The 26,107-nt window shown below is 36.4% G+C and overlaps 3 protein-coding genes across 3 annotated transcripts; 1 reads left to right on the plus strand and 2 right to left on the minus strand.

Annotated features, from left to right (window-relative positions):
• The first annotated feature begins 5,520 nt into the window (after positions 1–5,520).
• LOC115526269 (olfactory receptor 52Z1-like) lies at positions 5,521–10,472 on the plus strand. Its single transcript, XM_030333724.1, has 2 exons — positions 5,521–5,614; positions 9,514–10,472. Exons 1-2 carry the CDS (start codon positions 5,521–5,523, stop codon positions 10,470–10,472), a joined length of 1,053 nt encoding a protein of 350 aa, XP_030189584.1.
• Positions 10,473–14,838: 4,366 nt separating this feature from the next.
• LOC115526270 (olfactory receptor 51L1-like) lies at positions 14,839–15,798 on the minus strand. The gene has a single exon (XM_030333725.1). The coding sequence runs from the start codon at positions 15,796–15,798 to the stop codon at positions 14,839–14,841; it is 960 nt and encodes a 319-aa protein (XP_030189585.1).
• A 1,671-nt stretch (positions 15,799–17,469) lies between these two features.
• LOC115526271 (olfactory receptor 51G1-like) lies at positions 17,470–25,633 on the minus strand. The gene is given in 4 exon segments (XM_030333726.1): positions 17,470–17,636; positions 18,870–18,930; positions 23,611–24,528; positions 25,604–25,633. Coding segments are annotated over 4 exon segments (1,176 nt in total).
• Positions 25,634–26,107: the final 474 nt, after the last annotated feature.

Genomic DNA, 26,107 nt, shown 5'->3' on the forward strand with positions numbered 1-26,107 from the left:
AGCCAAAGAAACTTCTTAAGGGAAGAGTTGGGAGTTTCTTGCTTCAGAATTTGTGAGAAGCAAAAGCCTGGAGGAATCGATCTCTGAGCCTCTTGGTTCTTACACCATAGAGATCATTGGGTTCACCATGGGTGGAACAAGGAGGTAGATGTTAGCCACAATGATGTGACTATGAGGAGCCATATGGTGACCAAATCTGTGAGTGAGGAAGGAGAAAAAGACTAGAGCATAGGCCACTAAGATCACCACACACATGGGATCCACAAGTGCTCAAGGTCTTGAGCCGAGCAGCCTTGGATGGAAGACCAAAGACAGTGTAAAGGATGATAATATAGGAACACAGGATTAATATGAAATCTAAACCTCCTGTGAGGAAGGCAGCAGTCAGGTTGTAGATTCTGCACATCCTTGTCTCCGCACAAGCTAGCTAATTCAGAGCCATAAATTCACAGTAAGTGTGAGGGATGATAGTAGTTCTGCAGTAAGGAAGCCAGTGAAGCGTGAAGGGTTGAGGACTGAAGAGCAATCTTGGTTCTGAAGCATATTGGACCTTTAAAATTAAGAGAAAATTATAACCACAATGAAGTTCACAATCAGAAACATCAGTGCTTCCACTGAGAATATTAAGGAATCTTCTTTTGTTTGTACGTAGGTGAAGCTGGAGTAGTTGTTTGAGACCTAAGCTTTTTTCTACGACTGTCTCCTTGTTTTATCAAACACAAGGATGAAGTCATCATGGTACACTGTTAATTGATAAAAGAAATGTTCTATGTATTCTGCATAATGTGGTTGCCTAAAACATATCCTTTGTATACATCTCCACATAGTGAAAAGTCTGAAACATTACAAACCAATCTGTTAGCAGAGATTGGGAGTTATACATCCAGGAAGATACAAACAAAATATCACTTCTTTAGAACAACCCTTGTTTTGAAAGAAGTTGTATAACAAACAAGATTATTTTCCTTTTTGAAAAAAAATGTAATGCATCAGTGGTTTCTCACTAATTCTAAGATGTTTTATTTTCATTTTATTTCACTTCCAACTACTTCCTAAGTTTTTTTTTAATTCCTTGAGTCACAGGGTACTTAGAAGAATATTATTATTTTTCAAATATGGGAAGGTGGCTTCAAAGGTAATTGCTATTACTTTGGAATTATCACTGCAGAACACTAATTTTAATAGTTTCATCCCAATGTGGCATTCACTTGTCCAGAAATGTTTCTAAAATTTATTTAAATGGCAATTAAACTGTAGAATAAAAAGGACAGGAGATTGTTTCTTAACTTTCACTTGATTGTCCACTATGCTACATATAATTAGCATATATTAATAAATAATATTAATTTTATGTATTCTAGATTCCTTTTCCAAGGAATGACAGCTAGAAGAGTGACATTAAAACTTTCTATGCCAGGTCTAATATGACCAAAAGGGTGATCAAGCAAAAAAGTCCATCTTTGATAGGAAATACATAGAAATTTCATGGCTTCTCAGAGCTCTGTTCCTCAACACTTGCTTTGAGTGTAGCTCAGAGAATTAATAGAATTAATACTCCTGAAGCCTGGAGGATGGCAGAGAGAGAGGGGTGGGGGGACAATAAATATATCACTCAATTTTGGAGTTAGCAACTACTGAGAATAGGCTGATCTTTCTCTCTGAGAATGAATAAGACAACAGACAAAAAAGGAAATCTCAAATTACTTGGTAATGAAATTGGAAATTGGCTGAATATATACAGTTCAATATGTATTTTGAATATTAGTTTTACTTCAGCAAATACAATAGTTTAGAAAGGAGACAGAAGTATGTAAAGGGTAAGTAAAGCACACACATCATTGTGCAATTAAATTTGCTTTTCAGAGCGGCTCTTCAATGAAAGAGTAAATCAAGTTCAAAATACAGTCCTATGAAATTGTAAAATATGAGAACATTGTCATCTGGATGGCCAATTCCGATTTTTAGTTTGTAGTAAAATCATAGACTTCTTTGGTTTTATTATATAAATGATGAAAAAGAGAAATAAATAAAGAAGTATTAAATTGAGAATTTCAAAATAACACCAAAAATAATCTCTAGAAAAATAGGAATAAGAAAATAATGAAAGTTTTTAAAAAGTGGAATCTGGCAGGACAGTTAAAAAAAAAAATAAGAGCATACTATTTAAAACAGGGCAAAATCTGATAAGATTCTATCAAAGTTAAGAAAAACTAAATGGATAATTAAGCAAATTTACAAATGCAAAGTAGCAATTAAAATATTTACCATGAAATTACACATAACATTTCACATTAGAGAATTATTTGGCCCATTAGCTCTGCTACCAAGAGGTTATTCTTTTGTGTAGATTGTCTTTCCATACTCATCAACGCTTGGTCTCACCATTCTTTGGTGTTCTTTTGCTTCTGGAGACTTAGTGATGAGGGCCTGAATGAGCAATTCAGATGCCCTTGGAGTTTTTTGTAGTAAGGTGTAAGAACGTGAAGGAGGCAGGCAGCCTGGATTCTATTTGGGACATTGTCATCTAGTCCATTTCCCCAGAAACCACATGGTACAATACTTGCTTGGAATTGTTTTCTCTGTGTCACTGTGGCACTATAGGAACTTACTTTTTTTCAATAGATCACAAAGCCCCTGCTTCTTACTTCAACAATAATTATGTACTGCAGATATGACATATGCAGGTAGCCTTCCTGAGGATACAGAATTGGATAAAGAGAGTAAACTGATACAAACCCTCTCTTTCCAGGTGTTTCTGTATCACAGCCTAGAATTCTTCACTATCAGATTTTTGATTAAAAAAAATTTAAATAACTTGGGTTATCCTTGATTCTGTTGTACATAACAATGTTGACGTCTATGCTTTGCCGTAGGATTTGACTAAATAGGAGGTCAAGGGGCTGCTACTTTTATGTCTTTTGTTTTCACTGCCATTATTTATCCTCAGAAAACCTCAGCTGGGTTGCCTGCCTTTCCTAGAGACAAGATCAGATGGGAATAGTGTAAAGCTGCTGGAGAAAAGGAGAATTCTAAAGAGAGGTAAGGTGTTGTGGCACTCGGGACCTGCATTGATAGAATTGAGAAAGATACAAAACAAACAAGCAAACAAAACAAAAAACTCCACAATTTTATGGCATCTTGTCAATTTTATGAGGAATTTCCTTCATAGAAGATACTAATCAGCATCCCATTATTTCCTCCCTCCTATTGCCTTAGAGAACATTTGAATCTTCAATGCTATTTTGTTCTCTGACCCTGCTGACACTGATGAAGTGTTCGGTGTCTCATGTTCCATACTTTTAGTGATGAAGTGAGACACTGAAGTGGTTGTGTTATCCTTGATCTTACTTGTCCTGTATAATCAGAAGCTGCTGACCTGACTTTATTGTAATCTACTGCCTTTTCAGCTAACCACAACTATATTAATAGTTCTGGAACTGCCTCAGGGAAGCCAAGAAAGTGGCCCAGCTGTGCATGCATTCCCTGTGGAACCCAACTATGCTGGAGCAGAGACTCTTGAACAGAAGATAGCACCAAATCCTCAGAGTTATTCTCCCACTATTTTTATTAATGGCCCATGAAAAGGGAAAGAAAACAGATGATTTCTTTAGTAGAATTTGTCTCACGATAAAACTATTTTCAGTGGGGGTGTATTTGTTGGTCAAAAATACTTTACAGATCTGTTTCTTACACTAAATTCTTTCCAATTTGTAATCACATTGGCTTTACATAATAATTTTTTACATGGTTGCACATACATAATTCCTGATTTCCAATGAGAAAATATTATGCAGTAAAGACTGCTTTTAATGCTACAGTTTTTGGAATTACAATATTAAGGGTCACAAAACAGTTCATTAATTTCATGTTTTATACTTCATTTAACCATTTTCCAGTTCTTAGATATATGTCTTATTTTTATTGTTATACTGATTAGGAAAAGATATGAAGAAGATCAATTCTTTATGAAAATATGATAGGAATATATCAGAAATATAGAAAAAAGAAAGACAAAACTACACATATCTACTGCTCTGAACACTACCCTGCAAAGAAGTTTTAAGATCTCTTATTCCACCACCATGCACATGGAATTTTTTCACATTTCTGCATTTACTCATTAAATAAGCTCATTCATTCATTAAATCAACTATTTTGTAGCACTAGGTAATAGGGGAATATTCTAACAAATGGCAGTGTAATAAACAAAGCAGACAAAGCCCTGATGTGAGAAACATCTGTTGAAGGGGAAGAAATCAACAATAAAAAAATTCAAAATAATATTTCAGGGGGTGCCTGTGTGGCTTAATCACTTATCTGCCAACTCTGGATTTCAACTCAGGTCATGATCTTACAGTTGTGAGATCGAGCTCTGCATCCAGCTCTGCACTGACAGGGGGTAGTCTGCTTGGCATTTTCTCTCTCCCTTTCTCTCTGCCCCTCCCCAGCTTATGTATACACACACACACACACACACACACACACACACACACATATGCACACATATGCACACTCTTTCACTCTCTCTCAAAATAAAAATGAAATTTGAGATCAATTAAAGGTAGAATGAATAAAGCTATCTGTTGAAATGAATGTAGAAGGTAGGAAAAAGGGAATCAGTGGAGATACTTGATATTATCTACCTCCTTACATATCTTCCCATTTTCTCCTGATCTGTAGGACCCCTGTTTCTTGTTCTGCCTTTACCTTCTACATATTCATAGTCTTTCCTTCTATGACCACATTTATTCCTATGACCACAAATAATATGTACTGATAATTTCCAAGTGCATATCACCATCCCTGACCTATATTTCTTTACTCATACAACTTGACATCTCCATATAGTATATAATATGAATTTCAACTTAATACTTCTAAATCAGAATTCTTGAACTCCAATCTCCACAATCTTGTTCTTCCTCTAGTCTTCCCTTTCTCAGGAAGCTGCATAAAAATATGCCTAAATGCACAAGACAAGAATGTAGGATTCAGGCATGTTTGTAAATAATCTAGGGGAGGTTTTTTTGATAGATAAACCACACATAATATTTATTGAAACATAATGAAATGATATAGAAAAATTCTGGAAGATGTAGTTCAAGGAAGATGAAACACATAGTTGTTTTATTATCAATGTTGTGTTCATATTTTTGAAGGAGGTCATCAAGAGAACTTGAGGGCTGGTTAACCCACAAGCTAGACCCAGGCAATTGCTGGCTTCTCACCCACTCCACTGTCTTTGGAATATACATTCTGCCCACCATTTCTGACTAGGACCTGTTCCAAGGACACAGCCTTGAGAGAGTAACATTGCTGAGACCACCTGGAGGCTATACATGACCAAATTCCATGAGGGCCTCTATATGAACTTTTAAGATTCTGGTGGGCTGGTGTAGGGAGTTACTCATCTTGTGGCCACCCAAGATAAGCCTCATAAGCAAGTTCCCTTGCTTATTAAACCTGCCACTTATCTGTCTAGAGTGGTCTGTCTCTTTCTTTTTTTCCTGCCCTCAATGTATGGGGCCAGTTTGTGACACACAAGTTGATGGCCAGCCAGAAGATGGAGAAAATGGGTCCCAGATCATGTATCCTTGGGAACAAATAAACTATGGTAATATTGATCCCAAAAGCCTCTATTTCTGATATATTGTGGATTTCACTTGAGTATTTTCCTGTCAGACTGCCCTCCATTCTTTAAAATGCAGGTGGAGGAATATCTGTTTTGATAGTTACTGTATCACTAAAATCGCTTTGGAAGGCAATTTGGCTGCTCTTACAAAAGTAAATATAATCTTACCATACGCGCCAGTGATGACACTCCTTTGTATTGGCCTAGATGAGGTGAAAACTTATTTTACACACAAAAACTGGTACCAACATATTTATAGAAGCTTTACTTATAATGATCAAAACTTGAAGGCAACCAAGATGTCCTTCAATAGGTTAATGCATAAACTGTAGCACTTCCATACAATGGAATATTATTCACCAGTAAAAATAAATGAGTTATTAAGCCACAAAAAGGCACAGAGGAAATTCAATGCTTATTGCTAAGGGAAAGAACCCAATCTGAAAGCGCACCAATACTGCATGTTTCCAACTATATGACGGTGTGAAAAAAATAAAACTATAGAGACAGATCAGTGGTTGTCAAAGGGCTTAGAAGGAAGGATGGGTAAACATGTAGAATAGAAGGGATTTGTAGAGCAGTGAAACTGTGGTGTACGATGCCATAACAGGGGATACATGTCATCATTTGACAAATGGTCAAAACCATAAAATGTACACCTTAAGGAGTGAGGTCTCATGTAACTATTGTTTTTAACTAACAAAAATGTGGCAATATTGGCTTATAAGTTTTAACTGTTGGATCACACCTATGTGATGTGTTAATAACAGGAGAAACCGGGTGGGTTGTAGTGAAAGGATTATGTGTGGACTCTGTACTTTCTGATTAATTTTTCTATAAACTTAAAACTGCTTTATAAGTAATATATATATATATATATATTACATATATATATGTAATTATATATATTTAAATCTTCAGTGTTTAAAATATTTCAATTATTTTGAATATTTCAAACATTCAAATATTCTGACGTGCTTTTCCTTTGGAATAACCTCAAAATATCTCACTAAAGGAGACCGAGCCATGTAGGGACATGTATTAAAATAGCCTCAATAGTTGGTCTTTATCAAAAAAGATATCCTTATTCCAGAATAGTCAGGCAATAGTATCCCTCAAGGACTACATACTGAACTAGCAAAAAAGTGCAGAGATATTGCTCAGGTACTTGGTTTGAGATGGAAAATTACATAATGCATTTCAAAATTGGGAAATATAACTTCACAAGTGTGAAAGGTTGGTTTAATCAGCTACTCCATATACAAACTATGGGTCTCAGGTGCAAAAATAATCATGCATCAGGTAAAATACCCAAAAGACTTCTTGGCCCCGAGGTGATTTCAATTGTTGTTATAGATATCTATGTAAAATGCAGGTGGTATATATATGTATACACATGTTCTCTGAATCTCTATAAGCTAGACATGACGTTTTTACTTAAGACCTAAGAATACCACTGTGGACAGTGCTAAGAGGAAATTCAAGATCTGCATTTTTATGTTCCCAATGATTTAGAAAACTCATGCATCTAAAAGGTAAGTTAGCATAGTTTAGTGGTTAATACTGTGGGTGCTGCAATTAGATCCCTGATTCTGAAACAGGATTTACATACTCCTTAGTGATGTGACCTTGGGAAAGTCCTTGAGTACCTGAGTTCCCTTCTGTGTAAAATTAGGTACTAACAATAGTTATTCATATAGTAGTTGTTACCATTAAAATGGATAATCTATGTAAAGTGATTAGAATGAGTTTTAAGAAAATGCTTAGCACATGGTAAGCATTAATACATCTATATAATTATTATTTTTACCATTACTGCCATATTGCCCATCCCTGTGCTGAAATGTGATATGTCTTCTATTTAAATATGCTGACATTTTCTGTGTGACTGCTACATGGCAAAGCCAGGCACTGCTGGGAAACAACCAGATAAAAGAAGCAAAGCCTCAATCTTACCAGGCTAATTAAAGTTGTGGTTATACCTCCAAAACAACCATTCAAAAATTCTCTCTTGGACTTGCATTAAAAACCATTTCATTTCTTCTATGTGTTTGCCTTTTGATGAAAAATTTTGTCTTTTCTTCATCATCTCAATAGAGAAAGAGAGAGAGAGAGGAAGAGAGAGAGAGAGAGTGAAGACAGTGTGAAGGACAATAGAATAAATATGTATTAATTCATGTGATAATGTGTCCTACTTCTTTGTTAAGGGTTGGGATAATCTGAAAAGGGTTTCAATTAACAATTAAAGGGATGACAGACATCTTGCACTACAGTGTAGTTTTCCATCCTCGTGGCGGTATAACATGAAAAGTGGATCCTTTGCAGATTCTAGATTTTGGTGATTCTTTTTAGTGAAAACAGCATTTATTATCCATCTTTTTGAAACCTCTCATGATTTGCAGTCAAAAAGTGTTTATAAACAAACTTGGTGCCTTTACCAAAAGTATTGCATTTGATTACAAACTTGACTAATTGAATTTGTGTTTTATAAGCCCTGGGAAAAGATATTTGAGGTGTTTTTTGTTTTTTTTTTTACAAAAGCTATTTTTATTCAAAATTTTTTTGATATGTGAAAAGTAAGAACTGCTGCTACTTTAAAAAGTTGCTAAAATGTGGGGGCGCCTGAGTGGCTCAGTCAGTTGAACATCTGACTTCGGCTCAGGTCATGATCTCCTGGTTTGTGGATTCAACCCCTGCGTCAGGCTCTCTGCTGACAGCTCAGAGCCTGGAGCCTGCCTAGGATTCTGTGCTTCCCTCTCTCTCTCTCTCTCTGCCCCTCTCCCATTCTCGCTTGCTCTCTCTCTGTCTCTCTCTCTCTCTCTCAAAAACAAGTCAACATTAATTTTTTTTTAAAGTTGCTAAAATGTGATCTTATTCTTTTGTTTGTGAATGTGAACATTTTAGTCACTCTACTCTGCGGTTGGGTCTTTCAATAATAGGAATTGAATAATCATGGGCCTTGACATCTTCAGTGACTGTCTTGTTCTGAATGAGAACATTCTGTACTCTGGAGTTTCATTTGTCTTCGTCTTCCTTGACTCCATTTCATGATCCTTGAATGTTTGTGCTTGTTAGGGTCTGAATAACACTACAACTTTAGCAAAGCAGTTTAAATTTCATGGTAATTAAACTATTGTCTTCAAGAGTTGAAATGAGAGGCAGAATAAAACATTTTCTTTACTGTAGAAAAAGTAAGCCAAGGAAACATCACTCACACCATCAGGATGGAAAATAAGAATTGGAATCTTCATGCTGACTCATTATGTATTAGTTGACCATCCAACCCACGTCCTCCCGTTAACTTTGTCAAACAATGGGATATTAACTCTCTCCAGTCTTCTATTCAGTGTTACATAGAAAAAATAAATACAAATTACTTTTTGGTATTTAATAAATTATCAAGTTAGAAAGACAAAAACTATATACATAGCACAGTTGAAAGTTCAAAAGACATATACCTAAATCATGTGTTTGTAGCAATTAAGTTTACAAAAATAAAGGTTTACCACTTATTGTTCTGATTCATATTTTTTTTTCAGAGAGAACAAGATGCCCCATAAAAGGGAAGTGGTTTGCCCATAATCATTCAGGTTTGGGGGGGGGGTTTGTTTGTTTGTTGTGTTTGTGTGTGTTTAGTAAGATGTAAGCCCAAAGTGGGACTTGAACTCAGGCTCAAGACCTCAAGATCAAAAGTCACATGCTCTACTGCCTGAGCCAGCTAGGCACCCTCATTCAGATTTTTAATAATTTTTTTCGGATGATTTTATTCTGTTTCTACTTCCTTATCCCAGAATTAATGGTTAGATCTTAACTAGGATGAAGGAATGTGTTTTCTATTAATATTTACTCCAGCTATTTTCTCTCTAATTTTCATGTAACAGACTTGGGCCACCTGTCTACAAGAATATCCAATTCTACATCCACTCACCTCACTGCCTTTCTGCTGACTGGAGTCCCAGGATTAGAAGACTTCCAAATCTGGATCTCCATCCCCTTCAGCTTCATGTACCTTTTGGCTGTGATAGGCAATGGCCTGGTTATGGCAGTGGTGGTTGGGGACAGGAACCTCCATGAACCCATGTATCTCTTCCTGGCCATGCTGGCACTCAATGATGTTCTCCTTTGTACTGTGACAGTGCCCCAAATGCTTCTTATCTTCTGGCAGGGTCCTTCCCCATTAACATTCCCTGCATGTCTCACACAGATGTTTTTTGTTCATGCTCTGTTCCTCTCTGAATCTGCTGTTCTCTTGGCCATGGCTTTTGATCGCTATGTGGCTATCTGTACACCACTCCATTATGCAACCTTTCTTACAGGTTCTCTCATTAGCAAGGTGGGTCTGGCTCTGGTGACTCGGAGTGTGGCTGTGGTCACTCCTGGTGTCCTCCTCATTCTCCGGCTACGCTTTTGCCGGGGAAACATCATCCACCATACCTACTGTGAGAACATGGGTGTTGCCAAGTTGGCCTGCAATAGCATTGCCCTCAATAGCATTTATGGGCTCACTGCTGCTCTCCTCACCACAGGGCTAGACTTTGTCCTCATCTCCCTGTCCTACTGGCTAATCCTGAGAACAGTCTTCCAACTACCTTCTAGGGAAGCCCGGACAAAAGCCTTTGCAACATGTGGAGCTCATATATGTGTCATCTTGATATTTTATACTCTGGCCTTCTTTTCCTTCTTTACCCATCGCTTTGGAGATCATGTACCCAAGCATGTCCTTATCCTCCTGGCAAACCTCTACTTACTGGTGCCACCCACTATGAACCCCATTGTTTATGGAGTAAAGACAAAGGAGATAAGGATGCATGTACTAGGGCTCTGTAACAAACCAAAATGACTCAAAGGTTATGAAGCAACAAGGAATAGGTAAGTCCAGGATGGGGATCAGGCTTAAATGTCAAGTCTGAATCAACCTGGGCAGATCCATTCCCAAAACACTTAACCTCTGAATAGAGCTTAAAATAGTCACATTTCTAAATGCTGTCTTCCCGACATATGGTAAACAGGAAGCTAATAGGGAACTGCTTCAGTACCATCAAGGAATATCTCAACATAATGAGGTAAAAATCAGTGGAATGTCACTGTCAGCACGGGGGACTTAAATATCCTTTTTAAATACACAATTCTTCCTTTATGTCAATTTGCTATGGACAGGACAAAATGTAAACTCTGTAAGTCATGGCTTAGTTCAGATTCCAGCTTCATCATTACATCCACAGAACCTAGAATATAAAAAAATTTAATAAATATTGTTAAATAGGTAAATGCATTACCTAGTCAAAAGCCAAATGCTAATAATTTTATGTAACAAACTCCCTACTATGTCCTTATGTATTAAATAAGACCTATACTTTAAATGCTTCTTTCCTTTCCTCTTAAAAAACTTGCCCTTATCTTTCAGAAAATGTTGCTATCTCCTTTAATACCTTGGTGTAATAAAGATTATTTTGGTTACACACAAATGAAAGTTACTTTGGTTAGATTAAGTAAACAGAAAAACAGTATGAGGCATAGCATACATTCAAGCAATTTAAATATCTGTGACTCAGGAAGGACACAGCCAGGCTAATTGCCCCATATTGGGTCATATTGTTAAAACTGCATCAATCTGTTACAGCACTTGATATTCTGATTAACAGGGTTGAAATTGTGTCAGGGAAATTCTCAAAAAAGATAAATCGTGGAAAATGGTCAAGATTATGTTCACTGGATTCATTTGGCTCTTTTATATAAGCACCTGCAATTTTTCTAGTTTATTGGTTTTTGCACACCAAACATTCCTACTAATTTCATTCTATAGTAGCTGGGACAAACTATCATCTATAAATCTATCTGTCATAATTCCTGCGTGTAATCCCTTTCCTCCTCTAGAGAACATTCACCTGTCAATTAATAAAAGACCTAAAATCTATCCCTGGCATAAGAGAATAAAAAATTGCAGCATGAGCATAATAAATGGTCTAGTGGTTGAATTAATTGAATGGAGTGTCTTGAAAATATTTATATTGTTATCATTCTCTTTACAAATGTATATGGCTGTTTCTAGATTCTATGTGTAACCAGGTAAGTATGATAATATACGTTTTCTAAGGAAATTATGCTTTTATTATTTAAGATATTAGATTGAATAACTGAATGGCTAAGTGGGATAATGAAGTATTTTGCAGTGCAATGCTTTGTATAGAAGAAAATGCCAGATACTTAGATGACAAAAGGGATAGTGATCTTCTCTACTATTTTTTTCTTGCCATTGTGTTTTGCCACGAAGAGCCTTCTGCAGCATCGAGATGATTAATGTATAACTTATAAGATAACATTTGACATTACAAAAATAATTGCATTGCACATTTGCCTGATGATAGGGGATTCAAATACACAAATGAATTTTTATTTTGGCTTCTGGTTATCTTACAGATTCTGCAAGAAGGCAGATAATGCTTTCAAAAGGCAAATAACCACTCAAGACTTTGTCAAACAAGGTAATATGAGTAATAGTGTATCCTACTTTATAAATCCATGTACAAGTGAGAAAGATGCTTTGGTCGTATTGTTGCAATTCTAGGCAGGAACAAGAGACCTTCTTGTTTTTGGAGCACCAGATGCTTGCCAGAAGACTAAACTCCTGCCTTCATTAAGGTTCCAAAATAGGACAATGCTTCTGTTCTCAACTCCTAATACAACCTTGTTCACTCATTCATTCATTGTTATATTCACTTATCTCCCTACCAACTGTATTTTACTGAGAAGAATTATTTTAATTTTGAATATATCTGGTTTCTAAATGTTTAGAGTAAAATATATTTTATGAATATAATGCAATACTAATAATAAATTTAAGAAGTGAGTATAGTAAATAATAATTTGTAAACTCAAAATTTAGATTATCTATGTAGGTGTTCATTTAAAATAGTTTTATTGGCATGTAAAATGCAAAATCTAGTATGCAATAGTTTAAACATATTTCCATTAGCAAATAAAAACTAGTAAGACTTCGTTTTTTAGAGCACAAAGACTAGGAAAGGTCAAAATATATTTTGAATTTGAAGTTCTAATTTTAAAGGTGATTAGCAATAGTTAAATGTTACATATACGATGTGTGGCTGATGGTAATGCTCATTCTCAAAATTTTAATTTTTCCTATCAATTTGATTTAATTATTTATTACAACAAATATTATCTAATTTTGATGTTTACATAGCTTTATTTTTAGTTGACATTTTTTATTCAAGGTGAATATGCTAAAAGGACAGGGGCAGTTGGCAATTAGAATCAAGAAATAGGATAAAAGGGCAAACAGACATAGTTGAGTGAAAACCAGGGAGCAGAAATAAATTGTAGATGTGCTCCATATGACTGAAATTTGAAACACTAATTTTAAGTTAGTAAGATCTCTTTTATTAGATGACATGGGGGTTCATGACATGTCAAATCTTTTCCTCGATTTTCTTTAATATCCAAAGTATCCTTTATTCAGTGATTGATTCATTTATTTAATCATTTACATTCAATAAAGACTTGGTGTCACTTTTATACCAAGCATATATTCATCTTTACAAGTAGCAAACTCTTCAAAGCACAGTTGCTATACTAGGTAGAACCAGATAGGTAAAAACAGATTATTATTAAGACTTCCACAAATACACGAATACTGGGAACTATAACACATTTTTTAAAATCTTATTTGTACCCTTTGCTTACTTTTTGCCTTTGCACAAGTATAGCCAGACAAACTAGAAAATTCAATTACATTTGCAAGTTTTCTATACAACCCTATGCACAGCCATTTGTTAGCTAATTTCAGAATTATAAGGAAAGGTAGTTTTGTATATTGAAAGGAGTTCTAGATAAAATCAAGAGACCTGAATCTGTAGCTGTTTCCTGCTACCACAAATTTATAGGTAGCCACACCTAGTGAGTTATATTGTTACATAAGTGAAATACCTCATAGCCAGGAATACAAAGGATAGTACTTTTTTACATTTATTTAAAAAAAATTTAATATTTGTTCATTATTTTTGAGAGAGAAAGAGAAAGAGAAAGAGAGAGAGTGAGTAGGAGAGGGGCAGAGAGAAAGACACAAAATTTGAAGCAGGCTCTGTCAGCACAGAGCTGGATGTGGGGCTCGAACCCACAGACCTTGAGATCATGACCTGAGCTGAAGTCAGACACTCAACCGACTGAGCCACCCAGGCACCCCAGTACTTTTTTACACTTAAAGAAATAGTATGTCCTAAATTATTATTAAGATACATTTTACTCAATGGATTATAATCATTGACATCATATCACGGTATCTGGGGTATTTCAAAAATTACTGAGTCTCAAATTTTTATAAAATTAAAATTATTTCTAAAAATTAAGAGAATAAAAAAATATGCAGTTGGCCTTTTCTATTCCTGAGCAAACTAAATTTCTTAGTAGGGCAGACATATGTATAAACTTTAAAATATGATGCTGATTCACAATAAGGATTGATAAGTTCTGCTTTGAACCCTAATATGCTCTTATATCAAGATAAAATATTTTCCATCTTGAAGAAGGAAAGAATAGCAGATATACAAACACATTGTTATAACAAGAAGGGCAATATAAGATTTCCAAACAACTACAGAGTATCAAGAAGCGAAGAAACATGAATTTTATTTATTTATTTATTTATTTATTTATTTATTTATTTTCTGTGAGAGAAAGGGAGAGAGAGCAGAGGAGGAGCAGAGATAGAGGGAGAGAGAGAGAGAGAGAGAGAGAAAACATAGAAGGCTCCATGCTGCCAGCGCAGAGTGCAACATGGGGCTCAATCTCACAAACTGAAGATCATGACCTGAGCCTAAAACAACAGTCAGAAGCTTAACCGACTGAGCCACACAGGCACCCCTGGTTTTAATATATTTAATGAAAACTTAATGGGTAAGTGCTCATGGAGGGTTGGGATTAGAAATGGAAGGGAATAGATGGAAATGATTTCTAAAACACTCAACACCTACATATACTGATATTTAAAGGTAATTTATGAAGCACATGTTAAGTTGTATAGTCCCAAGGACCCCAGCTCTCTCCTTTAAGCACTTCTCCTGATACTCTGTGGATTCTATATCTCCTCTTTCTCTTTTGTTCACAACTGTGATGCCAGCATACCTAGTGTGGACAAACAAGTATATGTTTACATCATTTAGATTGATGCCATCAATGTCTAAGGTCATGCCTTAAGACATAGTAGAACCGGTTTTTGTGCGGAGAAGTAGGTAGAGGACTCCTTGGCGGATCTGTTTGGTCTTCACACTATAGATGATTGGATTGAGCACAGGTGGAACCAATAAGTAGATGTGAGCCATGAAGATATGGATCAGTGGGGAGGAGTGTTTGGCAAAACGGTGGACAATAGATAGCCCCATCATAGGCACATATAAAATGAGTACAACACAGATGTGGGACGCACACGTGTTGAGAGCCTTAAGCCGCCCTTCACGTGATGCAATTTTTAATATAGAGTGAAGAATGTACACATAAGACACAAAAATACCCAGAGAGTCCATTCCCCACAGCACAACGACAAGAAGCAACCCATATATAACATTAAACAGGGTGTCAGCACAGGCAAGGCGGATCATGTCCTGGTGCAGACAATATGAATGAGAAAGGATGTGAGAGTGGCAGAAAGGAAAGAAGGCCAGCCGAGCCAGAAGTGGAATCATGGCACAGGCACTCCTAAGCAGGGCTGCAATTCCAATTTTCATGATAAGTCTTGGGGTGAGAATGGTAGCATATCGTAGAGGGTGGCAGATAGCCACGTAGCGGTCAAAGGCCATGGCCAAGAGCACAGATGATTCCGTGAAGGAGAAAGTGTGAATGAAAAACATTTGGACCACACAGGTACTGAACTGGATTTCCCTGGAAATGGACCACAACACCCTGAACAGTGATATCATGGTGGGCATGGACATGCCCATGTCGGTGAGGGAAAGCATGGCCAGAAAGTAGTACATGGGCTGATGGAGCCTGGGGTCTGTCCGAATAATATGCAGGATGGTGCAGTTACCCATGATTCCAACAAGGTACAGGAGACAGAATGGAATGGATATCCAGTGGTGGAATTCCTCATAGCCAGGGATACCTGAGAGATAGAATGTGGAGGACAGGGTATTACTGGAGTTAAAGGTTGCCATAGAGCTCACTTTTAACCACAATCCACTTTCAGGATCACACTCCAGTGGGGAGGGCAATGATAAGATCAGCATCTGAGTCAGGAAAACAAAACAAAACAAATAAAACTGCAGCGTTTTCCTGTAAGCACTCTTAAATTCATCCCTACATTTTGCTTTCTTCATTTCATTGCTGAGTAATGTTGATTAAGTAAAATATATACTGTATAACAACTCTTTCCCTCCTGCCTCTCAGATGCAGACTCGTTGACATTCTCTTAAAATACAGACAATCTTCTAAAGACTACCTACAGCAGCACGCACACAACCTGTTCAGGATGACATCTTTCATTTTATATTTTTCTTCCAGAGTTTTCTTGGCAAGAGCTATTGATGTTAATATTAATCTTTTTTTAATGACTCCTGCTATGATTTACACACAATGCCTTTTTCTGCCTAAGCTTCAGAGCTTTTTCAATAATAGTAGAATATCATGCGAGATGTCTTTACAGAATTCAGGCAAGTATGGGTCAACAGTATTTATTACCATAAGCAGGTCTTACTAACAAACTGCAGTTATATAATTGAGGCCACAGGCCTTGTCTCAGACTAGATTCCCAAGAACTAAACATGGGTTAAACTGACTTAATTAAAATGATTTTTAATTTTAAAAATTGTAATAATGGACTATGTAATTTTACATACAATGTTCTTATTGTAATAAAATATATTATATAAGCAAAGTATAACTGCTTCTGACTCTGATTTTTAATTTAAAAAAAAATTTTTTTAACGTTTATTTATTATTGAGAGACAGAGCACCAGCAGGGAAGGGCAGAGGAAGAGGGAGACAGAATCTGAAGCAGGCTCCAGGGTCTGAGCTGTCAGCACAGAGCCCAATGCAGGGCTCGAACTCACGAACCACGAGATCATGACCTGAGTCGAAGTCCGATGCTCAACCAACTGAGCCACCCAGGTGCCTCAACCTCTGACTCTGATTTTAAAGATGCACAACCTTCTTTCTATTATGATTCAGATCTGAGCAGTCATTTAGAGAGTGGTACCTTGTACAAGAAAGAAAGAAAGAAGAAAGAGAAAAAGAAAATAGAAAATAGATAGGATTTGTGGAAAGATAAAGTGGAAACTCATGCTTCAAGGCAAAAACAACACAAATAACCAAAAAACTATAGTGCTCAGAAAAAGCTTCTGACCTTGATCCTAAATCTTTCCTACTAAGAACAAATGAGAAAATATATTTCCCCCAGCAGATTCCAGTATTTATGTGCTCAGGAAAAACATCTCTGAAGTAAGAAAGAGGAGCCACCTCTCAAAATCCCCATCAAGTGCCCATCAAGTGCCAAGAATCCCTGCTCACCAAAATGCTGTTTTGAGAATTTACAATCCATGAGACAGATTGCTTCCCCTTGTCAATGAATAAACTGGTATCTTCCTGTCTTGTAAAGTCTACTGTGGCCCTTTGGGAACTTCAAATCCCCTTCAATCTTCTCTAGTTCCATGCAGATAAACCCTGATTGTAGCCGATATTTGGCTGGAGTGATAAATAATGATAATTTTCTAGGAAACAGAAGACCCATAATGTAGAAATCAAACAAGCAAGTTCCAGAGAAAAATTCAGCCTTTCTGACTAACTCATATAACAATTAAATAGTGTCCACGTATTGAATGACCTGGTGATTAAGGTCCTGCTATTTTCCTCAATCTGCCTGGCTTATTACCACCACCAATCCCTGCTTCTCTTGACTGGGGCTTGTCTGTATAAATGACATTGTCTGGCTCTAATGCTTGCTCGATTTTCAAGTTGAGCAAATGACTTATTTCCTTCTGTACCAAAGTAGCCTCATCTGTAAACTGAAGATAAAATCATTGACAGGATGGACTAAGATTAAAGGAGATATAGTAATCAGAATACTTAGCATAGATTCTTTATATATGGTGACCATAAAATAATGGTAATTTGATGAAGACAATATATGACAACAACAGTATTTCTTTGAAAAGTCACAGGAGGTAGGAAGCTATGAGGACATTCTGAAGTATCCTTCCAGAAAGGAAACACCCCAGAGTGGGCACCTCACAGAAGTGACCTAACCTGGTAACCTGAGGGGTGGGAATGATGCCAGTTTCATCTCCATCTCATCCAGTTGAAAATTCAGTGGAGCCATAATATAAATTACTTCATAACCTTTTTCTCCACCCCCAAAGTCTTTGGGTAATCATGATGGCCTTACTTCTATACTTTTCATTCTACTCAGTGTCAGCTGTGGAGAAAAAAAAAAAAAAGTCAGAGCCCAGGATGAAATGGGAAGTCTCTCCAAGAACAGGAATGAGGTCTTTGGGACTACAGGGAGCCTGGAATCTGAGCAGCCATGTTACTGCTCTCAAGTTGCCACAACATATAATCACTACATTCCATATATTCACTAGTGTTTGCTCTGCGTGTTTTTCCACAGCTCCTTATATGCTGGCCTTGGTTCAATTTTTGTCCAATTCCTCTTGTTTCTGATCCTATATTTCAAATTCATTCACATGGTCTTGTGATGTCTTCTACCACTTCCCATAGAAGGAGGATGGATTTTGAGGAGTCAGATTATAAACTAAAAACCCAGAAAGAGCTACAATTTGGGGTTTAGACTCTAATTAATATTTTTTTCTTATTTTAAGTGTTTATTTAATTTTTTGAGAGAGAAGGTGCAAGCAGGGGAGCAGGAGAGAGAGAGAGAGAGAGAGAGAGAGAGAGAGAAGATAGAGAATCCCAAGCAGGCTCTGTGCTGTCAGAACATAGTCAGAATAGTGCTTGATCTCAGGAACCATGAAAAAAAAAAAAAAAAAACTAACCTGAACCGAAATTAAGAGTTGGACACATAACCGACTGAGCCACCCAGGTACCCATAGACCTCTGAGTCATAATTAATGTCATATTAAAAACCACTGATACTTGGGATTGGAAGAGACCTTGAAGGTTATCTGGTACAATCCTAATCCCATTCTGGAATCCCTATTATGTTACACCAGAAAAATAATCCTTCACCCAGTATAAGCATCATATCCCACCCATGGACACAGAGACCACCTACCATAAAAATCTAGGGCATCCTGGGCACGTCCAGCCTGCAAAGCCTGAGTCTGGCTTGAATGCTATAGGAATAAACATGAACAATGAAGGTATTTTAGTGAAAATTATATGCTCTGATGAACTGAGAATGTCTCTCTTCTCCAACAGTGTTCTGGTCCTCCTTCCCACACTCTGGGTGTCCACCTTCCTCTCTTTCGTCTCTCAAGTGCCCCCCTGTAATTTCCTCTTACCTTCCACTTTTATTTCCCCCAGGACTCACTCATGTACTTGGGAGAAAAGTTCCACTTGTCATCAGAGACCATTCTAATTCTCAGAGGAAGAAGGATCAGTTCATAAGTCTCCTCCAGTCCTTCAAGATATAAGGCCCTACAAAAAATGCAAAACAGTATATGTAACCCTGTCAGTGCCACCATTTTAGTTTGTTTTTCTCCACCACTCTAGCTGCAGCAGGATTGAGAGTTTGGGAATGCAGGGGCAAGAGGGCTATTGAGAGTCTCAAATACTATTGCATCAATGTCTAGAAGAAATGAGGTAGCACAACAGGAATTTTTCAGGAATTGATGACCTCAATATAAATAATAGTTTTCCTAAAGAAAATGTACTCGATTACTAAAGAAATTCACCATCCACTGATAGTCTATGGAAATAAGACATTATTTATATATTAACAGTTGCAAACCCTCACAATTCCATCTTCAAATGTCTTCTCCATGGATTGCCAGACAAATGATATGAACTTACTGTGTTCACTGGATGGATGTTTCACAATTCTCCTTATACTTAATTTATTTGATATTAATTGAAATCACTTTGATATCATATAAATTTGATACAATCAAGGATCCCAAATTAAAAGATTTTCAATAGTCAATGTATCCATACTCCTTTGCCATATGGTCTATATATTACTCAGGTATACAATGGAAGGAAATAAGAACACAATTTTATTTTCCACTGCCCACATCTTTGACAATACTGGTCATAAGTTCAATTTTGAATGATTCACTATGATGGGAAGAATGTGATGGGCAGATATTCATATTCAAGCACTACCTAAATCACAAGCCTGAGAGTGGATATAAATATGAAAGTCAAAGTGGTTTCTGTGAGAAGGGCATGTTTTGTCTATTTCCCAGATCTTCCCTGCTCTGTGTTTTGACCATAGTGGATTGCCTCAAAGGGTCCTTTCACTATCTGGGTTCTCATATGACTTGGTCAGTGATGGGAGCTGGAAACAAGAATACAGAAGAACATACAGTTTAGATATTTACTCCCCTGGGTTCCTATCAACCCTTCATGATGGCTGTATCTCTCTACAGAAAGGACAAGTGTATATCAGGTGTCCTTCTCCACGCGATGCCTTTCCTGAGTTCAGGTAAACTCTTTTTCCTTTGCCACTTCAGGACTAGTGATGGTAGCAAACATCTCATCTGGAATACTATAAAATAAATATATATACAGATAGAGATACAAATATAAATACAAATTTTCTTCATTTTCCTAAATATTGCCTATATATTTTTAATGACTCCTGACCTCTTTATCAAATTCTTGAAATTACCCAGTTTGAGGGTGGCATCTGTTTCCAAGAAAAACTTAATTAATACAAAGGAGTCATGTCTACCTCGTATACATTTCTGTTACTCTCCATCTCTGTGTTGATCACCTTCACTACCACTCTCTGGGAGTTTATTACATACCAAAGTTTTTATATGTGTAAATTTTTTCTTCATTGTTTTCTTACAAGAAACATGATGTCCATTTTTTTTATTAAAAGGGACAAAATGTTTTGTTTTGTTTTGTTTTTTCAAAATTGAGGGTCAACTTAGAGAAGCCAGCTACTTAAGTGGGTAAGAGAAAACTTCGGATAAATTATTGCATGCTTAGTTTTCTTAGATACTTCAGTTAGAAAAAGCTGGCACTGAGAAAAGATAAGAAGAGTGAATGAGACTAGGGAAGAAGAAGAAAAGAGGCCTCTTTCACAAAGAAAAGTTGAATCATTTCTTCAAGTGGCAATGTACATAGAGCAGAGTAGATGGGAATCATCTTCGCAGAGTAGAAGGGAATTGCACTGGAGCTTAGACTTTTGTTGTGGGAAATTAGACCACATGGTCAGAATGTAAAAAATAAGGTCTTTGTCATGTATCGACCTTAACTGCATGTATATATTTATTCTCTAGCATTCTGTTTTCTCTAGCATTCATCTGTGCCTTTGCTACAAAATCTGCTTTCCCATCTCATTTCATCTTTAAAGTGCATTTTTCACAGATTTTTTGCTTTTAAAATCATTGGAAACTACAATCTGTTGTTATTTTTTTCATTGTTACTTGAAATAATTTTATTCCTTAAATAAAAAAATTTTAAACTATGGTTTGACAAAGTTTTTAATTTTTTCATTTATTGTTTTTATATTTTTTCTTCTTTTCAGGGAATCCTAGCCATAATATTGTATAAAAGGTGTTTGTTTATGTTTTTCAGCTTCCCATTATTTAACCAAAGGGAGTTTTGGGGGGAATGATTTAAAATAGTATTTGTACAAACATTAGTTTAGATTTTCTTTGAACTGACATGCTAATTGCCTCAGATACATTCTATTCTCCAATTGGAGTGTACACCTTTAAGCTTCAGTATTAAAAATGTGTTTCCTCTTATTTCTTAGGGAATTAGATGGGACAGCAAGAGTCTTGGGAAGTTTTTGGCATCTCTCTTACTCTAGTTTATATAAAGTTCTGAAGACATTTTCCTTACTAGGTATGTACACTTAACAAAGGGATTTTGATATACTTTTTATCCTATTTCATCATAGGTATACAGCCCTTTAAGTGTGAAGTGTAGATTGGTCTTGTGAAAACTATCTCAATTAATTCATTGCCCAAGCTTTTTCTGACATTCATTCCAATGGAAGTAAAGGAAACAAAGAAATGCAAACTTCTTATTTATTCTATACCTAAATTGAAGCATCTATTTTATTATGATTTAGCTCAAAATCTGGAGAATAAGGTCTACTTTGCATCAATAGAAAGAAAATGTACCTGGTTACCATTGCCCACTCTTTTACATATTGCCTCTGTTACCTTTGAATATTAACTTCTGTGAGTCTCAGCTTTAATATGAAAAAATTGGACTTCTCAAACCTGGATATCAAACATCTCCATATTTTTTGAAACCTGAATATCAAGTATCTCCATATTTTTTGAATGAAATGAATTTCCTCTTACTAAATCTCCTCGTACCAGGATTTGGAGATGCTTTCAAGCTAGGAAGTAATGATAGAAACTCTTATAATATTTTTCTTATAGATACATGTAGAATTTATTTTTTATTTTCATTTTTAATTAATGCATTTAAATTCAAATTAGTTAGCATACAGTGTAGTATTGGTTTCAGGAGTAGAACCCAGTGATTCATCACTTACATATAACACCCAGTGCTCATCCCAACAAGTGCCCTTCTTAATGCCCATCACCTATTTAGTCTATCCCCCCCCCAATTCCCCTCCAGCAATTTGTTCAGTATTTAAGAGTCTCTTATGGTTTGCCTCCCTCTCTGTTTTTATCTTATGTTTCCTTCCCTTCCCTTATGTTCATCTGTTGTGTTTCTTAAATTCCACATATGAGCGAAATCATATATTTGTCTTTCTCTGCCTCACTTATTTCACTTAGCATAATATTCTCTAATTCCATCCATGTTGTTGCAAATGGCAAGATTCCATTCATTTTGATTGCCAAGTGATATTCCATTGCATATATATACCATATGTTTATCCATTCATCAATTGATGGACGTTTAGGCTCTTTCCATAATTTGGCTATTGTAGATAGCACCACTATAAACATTGGGGCACATGTGCCCCTTCAAATCAGCATTTTTGTATCCTTTGGATAAATACCTAGTAGTGCAATTGCTGGGTCATAGGATAATTCTATTTTTAATTTTTTGAGGAACCTCCATACTGTTTTCCAGAGTGACTGCACCAGTATGCATTCCCAGCAACTGTGCAAAAGTGTTCCCCTTTCTCCTCATTCTTGCCAAAATTTGTTGTTTCCTGAGTTGTTAATTTTAGCCATTCTGACAGGTGTGAGGTTGTATTTCATTGTGGTTTTGATTTGTATTTCCCTGATGATGAGTGACGTTGAGCATCTTTTCATGTGTCTGTTAGCCATCTGGATGTCTTCTTTGGAAAAGTGTTTGCTCATGTCTTTTGTCCATTTTTTCCCTGGATTTTTGTTTCTTGGGTACTGAGTTTGATAAGTTCTTTGTGGATTTGGGGTACTAACCCTTTATCTAATATGTCATTTGCAAATATCTTCTCCCATTCTGCAAGTTGCCTTTAGTTTTGTTTATTTGTTTCCTTCCCTCTGAAGAAGCTTTTTATCTTGATGAGGTCCCCATAGTTCATTTTTGCTTTTATTTTCCTTACATCCAGAGACATGTCTAATAAGAAGTTGCTGCGGCAAAGTCAAAGGAGTTGATGCCTGTTTTCTCCTATAGGATTTTTATGGTTTCCTCTCTCACATTTAGGTCTTTCATTCACTTTGAATTTATTTTTGTGAGTGGTGTAAGAAAGTGGTCCGGTTTCATTCTTCTGCAGAGACATGTAGAATTTATTAACTATCATGTACTTATTATGCACCAAATGTGCTCAAGAAATTCTAAACAAGTTATCTTTAGAATGCAGAAAATGGATGCAAAGGTCAAAACAATAGACAATCTTATCCCATTTAAGTGTGAGTAAGCCCAACCCTTTTGCGTGATAGTACCCTTAGGAAACCTTGGCGAATCTGCTTTGTCTTGATGCTATAAATGATTGAGTTAAGTACTGTTGGAACTAAGAGGTAAATATTGGCAATGTTCATGTGGAAAAAGGGGGAGGAGTGTTTTGCAAAGCAATGCACTAAGGATAGCCCGATCATGGGCACATATAGAATAAATACAGCACAAATGTGGGAAGCACATGTATTGAAAGCTTTGAGCTTCCCTCCCTAGGATGCAATGCCTAGCACAGAATGGAGGATGAATGCATAAGATAACAAGATTCCTAGAGAATCTACACCCCAATAAAATCCAACAACAAACAAACATAAAATGTTGAATGAGATGTCATCACAGGCCAACTGGATGACATCTTGATGCAAGCAGAAAGAGTGAGAGAGAACATGCGAGTGACAGAAGGAAAGCGTGGGAATACAAACAAGAATAACAGGGAGGACAACAGAACATCTGATTATAATGAAGACCCCTATGTACACAGTGTGCTGTGGAGTGAGTTTGCTGGAATACCTCAAAGGATCACAAATGGCAACATAGTGGTCAAAAACCATGGCTAGAAGCACAGCTGACTCCATTAGGGAAAAAGTATGAATAAAATACATCTGGGATACACAAGCATTTACCTCAATCTTCCTAGTATCAAGATTTTTTAGTACTAGAATATTTCTTAATACTGTGGGCAGGGTAGAGATAGACAGGCCCATGTCAGTAAGGGACAGAATGGCCAGGAAGTAGTACATGGGCTTGTGGAGACTCTTGTCTATGTGGATGGTGTGAAGGATTGTACAGTTGCCCACTATTCCAATCAAGTAGCACACATGAAAGGGGATAGAAATAAAATGATTAACATTCTTGGAGCCAGGAATCCCAGTGAGGTGGAATGAAACAGACTGTTCCATACTGGAGGTAGAGCCTGTCATGAGTCTGTCCCAAGTAGCCACTTTCCTACCACAAAAATGTGGGTTCCTAGAAGGAAGAAAAACACACAGTATGGAGAAGACAACTCATATTTCTACCTTAGTTTTTTTTCTTTTCTCTTATTGTTTTGTAGACACATTATCTACACAGTTTGAAAAATGGTTTTGAAAAATTACCCAAAGTCACCACCCTCCTTTAATATATTACTTTTTGGTCTTTTAAATGGTTTATGGTCATTATGTTTTTTTCTGTCAATATTTTATTCTACTAATTCTGGATTTTGAGTCATTCACAGGATATTCTTCCCTCCTCTAAATTTATAATGTATTGTCCTATCTTTTCTACTAATATTTTGATTGGTTTGTTTTTATTTACTTGTAGATTCATCATTTACTTGCCATTTATTTTTGTGTATGTTATTAAGTATGGATATTTTCCAATACTCTGATCTCTCCATGTCAAGCATTAATTTTCCTCAGACAAGGACACTTTATAGAGAAGGAACATTGGAAGGGGCGCCTGGGTGGCTCAGTCCATTAAGCATCAGACTTCGGCTTAGGTCATGATCTCACAGTTGGTGAGTTCAAGCCCTGTGTTGGGCTATGTGTTGACAGCTCAGAGCCTGGAGCTTGCCTCAGATTCTGTGTCTTCCCCTCTCTCTCTGCCCCTCCCCTGCTTGTGCATGTTCTCTCTCTCTCAAAAGTAAATAAACATCTTTTTTTAAAAAAGAAGGAACATTGTAAAAAGTTTAGGTAATAAATACATCATAAAAAATCCATTTTCCAATGGAAAAACCTAGAAGACTAATCAAATCATATCATAGGATATAATGGATACCTGAAAAACATTGCACATGTGAGTATGGTTACCAATTTGAAAGGGAAATAAATGAGCCCTCAAACTGGTTTAAATGGGAACCAGAAGCCCACAAACATCCAAGGATAAATAGCACTTACCTCACTTATTCAATATGGGTGTTTGGAGTTTGGTTTCCATTTCACATTCTCCACCCAACGTTCATTTATGTGTACGTATACTGCAATCGACCAGAGTTTTACTTAAGTGAATTGTTATCATTTTTTTTGATCGATGTAATTGATTTGTGAGCTACATCAGCCTTGTTGATCCTGAAGCCTCCCTTTTGGTGTCACTGGAACTCAATTCTTTTTCTAATCCTCCTGTCTGTAGACATGGCATTGGGCCATCTTTAACAGATACAAGAAAAATATCAGCAATCACATTCTCATGATCCTAACTAATGAAGTTAGTACCCCCCACATCCTCAGACTTTTATCCAGTGGCTCATTATAATTGCAAATATCTGGTGCCATTCTCCTAGTTTTCTTATTTTTGCTTCTTTGCTCATTCAGTTTTAGTGTATTTCAGTTACAAAGTGACTTAACTTTATGTCACAATATTTTACAGGTAATTAAACAATGTTTGAAAATGCTTACCACAGTCCTCTTTCAATTTGAATTTTTACATTTTAATTATCATTTACATAAATAATTATCATATTTGTACCATAAAATATCTCCAATGACATCAAAA

This window comes from Lynx canadensis, chromosome D1 (assembly GCF_007474595.2).
Source record: "Lynx canadensis isolate LIC74 chromosome D1, mLynCan4.pri.v2, whole genome shotgun sequence".
NCBI classification, from domain to species: domain Eukaryota; kingdom Metazoa; phylum Chordata; class Mammalia; order Carnivora; family Felidae; genus Lynx; species Lynx canadensis.

Bases quoted from the DNA above. Each gene is read 5' to 3' on its own strand.
- LOC115526269 (XM_030333724.1), top strand. From the start codon at position 5,521: ATGGGGCCAGTTTGTGACACACAAGTTGATGGCCAGCCAGAAGATGGA. The intron at 5,615-9,513 runs GTAATATTGATC...TTCATGTAACAG, and splicing joins TTGGGAACAAATAAACTATG to ACTTGGGCCACCTGTCTACA.
- LOC115526270 (XM_030333725.1), bottom strand. From the start codon at position 15,798: ATGGCAACCTTTAACTCCAGTAATACCCTGTCCTCCACATTCTATCTC.